The 10124-nt window shown below is 37.7% G+C and overlaps 1 protein-coding gene across 2 annotated transcripts in view; it reads right to left on the reverse strand.

Annotated features, from left to right (window-relative positions):
- Positions 1 to 9899, reverse strand: part of LOC150097821 (GATA-binding factor 6-A-like) — a 128890-nt gene extending 118991 nt beyond the window's left edge. For both annotated transcript variants that reach the window (XM_090407460.1, XM_090407458.1), the window contains exon 1: positions 9544 to 9899. In XM_090407460.1, the coding sequence (XP_090263586.1) occupies positions 9544 to 9553 (10 nt within the window). In that variant the 5' untranslated portion in view covers positions 9554 to 9899. The remainder of the gene's footprint in view (positions 1 to 9543) is intronic.
- Positions 9900 to 10124: the final 225 nt, after the last annotated feature.

Genomic DNA, 10124 nt, shown 5'->3' on the forward strand with positions numbered 1-10124 from the left:
CGGTAGAACGGATAGCGTGGAGTCGTCTCCAGCGACAAGTCGTGGGATTCCATGAAATTATTATTATTATTATTATTATTATTATTATTATTATTATTATGTGACACCTCCAAGGAGTTCAAGGACTCGTCGAGGGAGGGCACTCAACTCTGCCTCGCTGAATACACCTCACTCTCTTCACCCACCACTACTTAATACTACTACTACCATCAACGCCATCTACATTATTACTGACTTATTACTATATTATTATTATTATTATTACTTTAGGAGCTGAATCAACAACAGAGATGGCGATTGAAATCACTCATGAGAATCTTGTGTTGATTCGCTGATGCTAACTCAATCAGAAAATCGTAAGGATATTTTTTTTATGCAACTTAAGTTTGTAATTAAGTTACTCGTTCAAGTCTTCCCACGTTAATCAAGATTCCATCTACAGTTGCGCGCTTGCGCAGAAATCCATGTTCAGGAATTATAACACTCGCGCATGCTCAACAAGAATGTATTTCTTTTTTAGAGTAAGGTATAGACACTATGAAGAAACAGGCAGACAGACAAACAAACAAACAAACTTTGATTTCTTTCTTTCTTTCTTTCTGCCAAAGAAAGAAATTCTGCACAACCACGAGAACTTGCGCACGCCAAATCCATTCCCATTCCTTCCCTCATGCACGAGCCACTAAATCCCCTCCAGACTCGAATATGTAGAAAGCAAATTTCATGCAGCGCAGTTTATTTTTATTTTTTATTTTGATCATTCATTATCCACTACGAGTCCTTGGATTCCTTCGAAGTGTCCCAGCGTAATAACAATAAAAGAATCATTATAGGGGTCTGTTACATTATTTTACTAAATAATTTAAATTGATTATGGTTTTTTTTAAATTAATTAATTTATTATTATTTTTTTATTTATGTGACTCCAGTCCGCGAAAGGTTGCAGAACAATATTGTGGGTGAGCTAAAGGTTAGTAATCCGAAATCCCTGTCTGGAGGTTAGCCATGAAATTTTTTGAAACTTCGAATAAGAGGAATTCCGGCCATTGGGTTGTGACCCCTGCGGAGTCGGAAAATCGGATTTGTGAGAAGGATAAGAAAATGATGAGGAATAAAGCCTCGAGTGTTGGTGACATCATCCGAAGTAATCGTAATTCCTATTTTCATAAAATTTTTATGAAAATCGGATGTTTGTGGACAAAAATATCTGATAAATAATTGCATAGTTTTTAGTGTCAAGATCAAGGGGAAAGGATTAAAAATATGCGATGTGGTTTTTAACTTTTTTCTTCTTCTTCTGCAATTTGAGTTTTATTCTAGATATCGATTGCATTTTCTTTTGTTGTTGTTGTTGTTGTCTAGAAAATTAAACGAGAGAGAGAGAGAGAGAGAGAGAGAGAGACTTTGGTTTATAGTATAGAATTGTTTTTAAAAGTATGATATTTTAATTCGAAGCGCTGTTTAATATTATTAAAGTGTTTTAATGAGAATTTAAAATATCAATTTCGTTTATTTGAATATTTGAACTTGAAATCAAAGTTTCACAATTCTGTTATCGATGATAACAGCGCAAGCTCGGCGCCATTCTGTTTACTAATCAGGCACGTATCAGCCTTAAAAACAATTTAAATAAATCGTTTTCATTTTTACGACTGGGGAGAGCGGAGGGACTCACCTTCAGTTGAAAAGTCCTTAATAAGACAGGATTCCATCCCCGAACTTTAAAACTGAAGTCAAGATCCCAGGAAGAACTAAAACGGCGTTAATCAGTTTGTAGATGACCTGTGACATTTCTTGATATTTCCTTCGCCTTATATATCATCCATGTACTAAATTCGAAATGTTATGCGATAATTAAGAAGAAAAATTAAAAAAGTGGTGTCTAAATCGATAAATCGGTATTTCTGTTGTTCATTCTCTATTTAGTGATAATAAGAGATTTTTAATTCCCGTTTGGAGTCTGTATTTAGTAAAGTCCATATTTAGTCCATGTTTATTCCATAAAGTCCACCTGTCTATGTTAAGTAAAGCAACAAACGTATAATTAATACTCATTAACTATTACTGTAATTGACTGAACAAGTTGTTTATAAAAACAATGAAAAATACAAGCCGTCGGACAGAACCATTCACAAGCGACAGAGGCAGAAAAAAAAAAAGAAGTTCATGCCTTGTAATGATACAATGAAGAGACCGCCATCTCTTGGGAAACACGCGAACTTTTATGGATAAGAGATATTCTGAGGTCAAAAGTCATCGGCACATCCATGGGCGAATACAAAGAAAGATTACGTATTCATTAAATATAGGAAAGATTCGCTAGAGGTTTTTCAAATAAATATGAATAAGTAAATAAACGAACGAGAGAAAAGAGAACATAATGAAATAAAAAAATTATTTTAATAATTTTTTATTACTGTTTGTTTCGAACACTTCATAATCGGTTTTTATTTTAGTCACATCGAAAACACTCGTACGGGCAATTTCAGTATCCGAATGCAGTTTAAAAAGATAACTGAACTTTTTTCAATACTGATTCGCCTTCTTCGATTCGAAAGTCGACATTACGTCACTGGTGGAACAGCTCAGAATCCCAAAGGTCCAAGGAATATTTACTAGGACCTTTAACTGAGGATGTTAGTCAGTCTCGATCCGTGTTGACAGCCAGTTTTTTTTAACTCCGAAATTCCTACTCAATTCGCAATTTGAATCTACAATACAGTTTGCCCTCCTTAGTTGCCTCGTGCGATTTCTACAAAATCCTTCCTAAAGCAGGGTCACAGACTACTAGCAGCAACTTTTACTTTCCCCAGTGGGGGTGGTAGTAGGTATGGACTCCTGGATCATTCAGTTTCGAAGGCTTTTCTTTCCTGTAGCAACAAAGACTGTCCAATAACTACATAAGAATGAAGATCCTATCTTGTCACGGAATCCCATTCTGCATGTCGTGATGTCTAAGAATGTGTTCTTGTTACACGCTTCATCACCCGTTAGGAAGAACGGATAATTAATAACACTGCGGTAGAACACTCCCCACCAGTACACTCCATGAAATAATGCTTGACAATATAATCGGACTTCGATTCAGTCAAATTAGGGTATTTCGCTTTTCCAATGTCTCTTTTTGGAATTCGTGGTGAAAGACGCATAAATGGCGCTTTGGTTGGGATCTAAAACTTGTTCGATTGAATTCGAGTCCTGTTGCGAAATACACCTAGAATGCCTGAGAGAGCAAATAACTGAGTTCTAGGGTGGGGCGAAGAAACGGAAGAACTTCATAAACTTTCAGAAGGAGGAAGTCATTTTTCTCCCTACGCAAACATATTAATCTTACCCTAAGGGATGTTAACTTTGAGAGGGAGGAGTGCTCCTCCTTCTGTTTAAGGTTACATTTTCCGGATTAAATGAAATATGTGCTTGGCTTCTGCCATTTGTCAGCACACATGGCGACACATCAAGATATGAATTCCCCACTTCATTCATTATTCAATTTTTATATTTGAAATCAGAGTGACTGAGAGGGAGAGAGAGAGAATGACTTATTTGATCTTACGATTGCGATATGTTGCGCAATTAAAAGTCTTTGCTATTAATAAAATGACTTTATGCCAAACAAGAATAAAAAAGCAACTGGGAGATAGGAAGAACCGCAGGGATTGTTGAAGCTTGGATTAATGGTGAGGCTCCACTTGATCAAGCAGCACACAAGGGAAGTTACCATAGGAGATCTAATGGGGAAAGAGGGGAGCAGTTCTGTTGCTCATAAGCAAGGATCTAAAGATGCAGTTGACGACTTGATAAATTCATGCGTAGAAGAGTAGCACGAGGTGGCAATGGTTAGCAAACGGAGTGTATTTCCGCACTGGAATGGCAGGTGTTAACATCACGGGCAACTTATGGCAGCGATTTAATATTGTCGATGTTGACTGGGTGAATGACACCGCCTTAAATAGAATAAGCAGCTCTTTCTGAAAGCAATAAATGTTTATAGCAACTTGTACGGACGGGAGGAGTCGTGGATTTGTCAACAACATCAGGGAAATTCAGAGGAAAAAAAAAGTCATAAGAAAAAAAAAGAGGAAGGAAAGATATCAGAAAATACATTCATGAATACAAACAGCAATTATTGTTAATGGAATTGTTAATTAACGTTAACGATTGCAAAGATAAATTTGCGTGGTTAGCTAGAGAGTTAAATCAAGTGTAAAATGTTTACAGATATGCAGAGAGAGAGAGAGAGAGAGAGAGAGAGAGGGTAATATAAAAGTTAACATGTTAACATGACAAAATTAGTGGGCGTCACTTTAAAATACTTCCTGCAAGAAAGAAAGAAAGAATTTAATAAGTACTTCGACAGTGTTTAAGAAGAAAGGTGAACACATTTCGAGAAGTGAATGCGGGAAGCATTTTAAAACATCGGATGAAGCGATAACATGTTGTGCTTACAATGCACACAAATGTATGTCGTGGGTATTTAAATTGCCCGAGATTATTTTTAAGGGACCGCTAAGATTATTTCCAGGGATTCTATCAGTTCGTAATCGACGTTTTTCATATAAAGAGAAAATTATAATTATTGTCGACAAAACAATGGGAAAAAACGATCGGGATTCGTATTAGAACATCCGGGACAGAGAACACGTGTTAAGCAAGGCACGTCAAGGACCGATCAATATTCATAAATCGATTAGCTTTTAAGGAGGTGACGAGAGAAACAGATCACAGCGATGGCTACGGTGGGTTTTATTTGGATTCCAACAGTCTTTGACGTCGTTCCGCTTACGAATCCGATCGACAACATATGTGCCCGGTGAATATTGACGAGTGTTCTGCGAGATGGATGTTTGATTGGTTGAACCGATTACAAGTAGAGTTCGGGTTCAGGGCCCTCGCTGTTTAATAAATTCTTTGATGATCGCATTCAAATATTGAGCGCGACATCCCTCTTTTTGCTGATGACGTGAAACTCGGTACGGTAATGAATTGTCCTCCGGTATGATCTCAAAAATTTGGACGGGATGTGGGACTAACATTTAATGTGTGAGATCGATTTAGATGAAGGGATTTAAGAAGAATTTTACTGAATATAAGTATTTAGGTGTTTTGGTTGACAATGAATTTAAGATTAGGTATTATTAATTTAATTAAGAAGCTTTGCTTATAAAAAGAAAGACGTTGCGATACCCTCATGTCAAGTCGCTGGCCAGGAGCATCCATTAGAAGGGAAGAAATTAGAAAAGATTTACTCGATTAACAGATTCGCCTGCAAGTTGGTGCGATTAACTAACGGAAAAATAGTTAACGGATTTACGAGCTACTTCAGTTACTAAATATAACACAGGATTCTATCCAACTTGGCTGACTTAGGGCCTACCAGAGAGTAATAATAATAATAATAATAATAATAATAATAATAATAATAATAAACTAATAATAACTAGTGAGAAAAAACTCATTTTGATTTCATTTTTCATAATCGAGACTGAGATTATGAAAAATATTTTTCAATTTAGTTTTAAGATGGCCGTAATGCAATTTGGAAAGTTTTTTTTTTCCCTGTTTGGATAGATGGGGCGAAGCAAAAGTGCTTTTCATATTCCCCGTTATCTGTAAAGAAAATGTATGAGTAGGATAATACAGCGCTATAAGCTCTGATCATGGCAGGAGGGTAACAGCAATAGCCGAGTCTCAGTTCGAACTTCATTGGCTACAGCATTGCCATCCATTAAGAAGTAAATTGAAGGATTAAATAATTCCAGTTTACAAGCATGTAATTGGTGTATAATTACACTTTAACATTAAACAGTTTACGGCCAAAAGCTTGAGAATATCTTTCGGTATTTTTATATGCTCAGAGAAAAGTAAAATAAAATTCATCGCAGATTAGTTTTGTACTTAACTCCAGGACATATTATTATTACTATTATTATTATTACGGGTATCTCCATGGAGTCAGTAGACTCATCGTGGATAAAAATATTAAATTCAGTAAACACGAAAAATTTCACCGATGAGAAATTTGCATTTTTATATTCCATATCATGAATATTTCATTTTTAGCATAATGCCGAGAGAGAGAGAGAGAGAGAGAGAGAGAGAGAGAGAGAGAGAGAGAGAGAGAGAGAGAGAGAGAGAGAGAGAGAGAGAGAGAATTGCATCAAAAAGCTCATCGTGTAGAAGTACTATTAGACTATCTAAAATGCAAATCAACCCGAAATTGTGAATTGAATTAGAATTGAATCTGAGGTTGTATTCACCCCCCCCCGCCACATTTCACCAAAATCCATTAAACTATTTTTTTTTTAATTTTAATTTTATGTTATTTTGTTACGAACTTTTCTGTGTTATTCTATATCCGAAATGTAAAAGGCGATTCCTCTTTCCATTGACCCTTTAGCAGGGTCACGCAACCGTAAAACAGCGGAATAATTTTTAACGTCGCAATCGACTCCTCGTTAAGGAAACAGAACCGACCCTCGTTGCATTTGCGGGTGGGGTCATTATTCTCGTGCGCAGTTAGTGCAGACAGGACTGGTCATCCGAGCGGTCGATTAGTTCGCAATAAATCATCGAAGAAAAGATCGGTTTTTACGGCTCCTCTGGCACGTGGCTAAAGAAAGCCACCCGACCAGCGAGAGGTGACGTCTGCACTCAGCAGGTAGCAGTCGGCAGTGGCTACGGCAAGCAGACACATTTCTCTTGTAGCTTCACTTAAACACACGCGACGAATTTAAATTTCAAACTCAGAAATGTAATCGTTTTAATGTCATTTACACAATGGAGGGGATTGTTTGGATCGACTCAAATGTTTATTTTCCGAAAGTGAAAATTAGGCTTAGCAGGAAAAGCCAACGAAATTAAGTTGAGCAGCAGACGAATCCGGTTGAATATAAAGCTTGCGGGACATACGAGTTTTTGTTTGTTTTTAATCCAGTTTTACGATTAACGGCATGTTCTAAGTTTTACTACTATATAAATTACGATCGTGGATAAGATTTGATTCACCATCAGGAGGATCTGTTTGTTTATTTTATTGGATACTGTTCTACTAACGAAGTACAAATCCATTCGCTCGCATTTGTGCAGGTGATAACACAGTTTTTCTTTTTTTAAAAGTCGAATGTGGCTTTGTAGCAAAAGGTTATGCAGCCACGTTATTGCGAATACGGTTTGTAAATCATCAATACATACAGTTGTGCAACAGGAGATATTTCTCTCCAGTTTTGCTAAAAAAACAAAAATATAATCAGCGTTCTTAGGAAACTCGTTGTCATTTATTATTGAAGTAGAGTAGAATCAACTCTACATGTTTATTTAACTCATCATTACCGTCATTTTTTAAAACTTCTTCTTCTTCTTCTTGTATTTATTGTGGATATTTCTGAAAATCCTTAGTGGGGGAATGATTTTGATTACTTGAGTACTCTTTCGTGGGAGGGATTATCATAAAAATATAAGAAACAAAATGTGACGAGATTGAATTGATGACATTCAAATGGGAAGTTCGCCCACTTAAAATAATTTTATCATTGAACTAAACATTCCAAGCCCATCATCGACGAATGCTAGACAGCTTCCCTTATCCATATTCGTGCAGATCAGTTTCTATAGAAAAGTATGCAGCATACTCTTACGCCATAAATACTGATGACAATTGCGATCGAAACAGCAGTCAGATTATAAATAGAGTGGTTTTTATTTTTAATTTATTTCTTCTTTAAATTTCTTGTCCTCTTAAAATTCCATCATGTGCGAACCTCGATTTTTATTGAGAATTGTTTTTATGTCTGAAACATTAAGTAGGTCTTTCCGCGAGATGTTTGGGAGATTACTTGGTGTACCTTATTATTATTTTTTCTGTTTCTTTTAACTTCAAAAATTCTGCGCCATTAAAATAGTTTAAACATTTCATAATCCTGATTGTTATTTTGTGCCCTGTAAAACAATACATTAAACACCCCCCCCTCCAGTCGAATAGAGAAATTTCATGACTTTAGTTGACTTTCGTTAACTTTTACTTACTAACAGAGTCCTAAATGAACACTCCTCTTCACCACGTGCATCTGGTGAAGCTTTCAGTGGCCCCTCCTTTTCGGACAATATGTCGAAGTACTCCCAAGGGTACAAATATTAAAAAACGAAATGTCCCTTATCTGTTTGCGTTTTACTAATAGCGAGTAAACATCCGTATGACGTTTAAAACTTCCCGACTTGGGGCATGGAATCCTGAAGTTGCCTCAGATTGTCGCGAAAAGCTCATCCCGCTTCCTCCGATGCTCATTTGAGTTTAAACCTGAAGACAGGCTAGTGGGGTCGTGTTCGCAGGAATACTCATAACAACAATCCTCGACCATCACTCGTTAGGTGTAAATGCCATTATTATAGTTATTAACGGTGACTTAACCATGAATTTCTTTCTACTCGAGCTTTAATAGTCTTCTTCTTATTTTACTTCAGAATCCCTCTTAATGGTAGTTATCAATATTAAAAACGATTTCTCTTCGCCGATAATCGTGCTCTGATTTTCCGTAACCGCTGCGCCTTTCCATTTTGGACGTTGTTATTCCTGGCTTTCCTTCCCCAATTTTTAAATCTGCAAAAAGCAATTCTGTTATACGAAAGGCCTTTCCACAATCCCCACTTCCCTAAAGGGTGATAAATTAGAAACAAACGCCAATTTCTTTGATTGCAATTCTTTGCTGTGTGATGATGGGACTGCTGACTCAGGCCGTTGCTGACTCCCCAAATGTTCAGCAACGAACGGCCTGAGTCAGCAGTCCCATCATCATCGTCGCTGTGTTTGAAGGATTTAGGCCCGTTATATTTAGGCACGTTGAGACCTCAGAAGCCATTGGGAAGTCGCTCGAATCGATGGCCTCTTTTACCGGTTGGTTTGTATTGAAAGTGGTCGATCTTTCTAGAAATCCTCACTTTTTATTATTATTATTACGCAATGGGTTTTATATTTCTTCATTTTTCTATCTTTCTTCAATGATCGTGTAAGACATAAATTGTATTTCAGTAGATAATGAATTTTCTTCTTCATTTTTTCTTCACTTTTTCTTTCTTTCTTTCTTTCTTTTTTTTTAAATCTATATTTCACATCGATAAAGTAGTTGGTATAGCGAATATGCTTCTGGTGTCCTCTGTTTTTGTACCGGATTGGATTTAAGGCTCAATCCTGTTATTTTTTTTTGCGGGGGAGAGGGGCTGGAAATATAGCAATACGATTAAAAAGAAATTGCAGTTATAAATATTTGCATAGCAATATATCGCCAAGTTGCATGATAGAAGTCCATTATCTGCATAATCACATTTTTTTTTTTGCGTGTAATGCTGAGAACTGACAAATTCCATGCAATCATTACATACTTAAATGCCCACTACGCATGCGCACATACAATGAATACAATATAGCTGCGTTTCTTTTTTTTTTTTTTTTCCTTTAAATCGCGAACTCCCGAATTTCTTGCAATTATAGAATCAAAATATTATTTTGAGTATTTAAATATTGATCGACGCTAACCACGAATGCGTACTCACCGCTAAGCATACCATTGGTCCTCCCGAAATCCCACACTTCCTACGAAGCAGTACATTCCACATCGTGGATGATTAAGTGGGTTGCGCCACCAAATGACGAAAACGGAGGGAGAGACAGACAGGGGGGGGGACGAGACAATTAACAAGGGAGAGTCGCTGGTTCCGCTGTGACCGTCCACCTTCCATTTGTCCTCGCTGGCATCGCTCACTTAATCCTAATGCATCTCGTAACTCACTCGCGGTAGCGAACTTCCCCGACTGCCGCGCGCAACTTCGCTGTCCCCTTGTGACCCGGTGGGCTGGCAATGAATCCTGACGCCCGTAACATCGTTTCAGTCGCGACAGAAAGCTCGGGGCGCTTGACCCCCTCCACCATCGCCGGTCGGCACCTCGTGTAGCAATAATGGAGCCCTAATATCTCGGGGGCCCTGGTCTCTGTCACAGGGTCGCCGTTGCGACAGGTCGTTAATAGGGGTGGCGCCGATGTCCTGTTTGGCATCGAGACCACCTTGCTACCGGGCGGGCACCAGACACGCCTTACACGCTCGCTTCCGCGTTTTGGGTCCGGAAGTTGGGGGAGG

The sequence above is a fragment of the Typopeltis vanoorti genome, chromosome 17 (assembly GCF_054136105.1).
Source record: "Typopeltis vanoorti isolate ZY-2024b chromosome 17, IOZ_Tvanoo_1.0, whole genome shotgun sequence".
Lineage (NCBI taxonomy): Eukaryota > Metazoa > Arthropoda > Arachnida > Uropygi > Thelyphonidae > Typopeltis > Typopeltis vanoorti.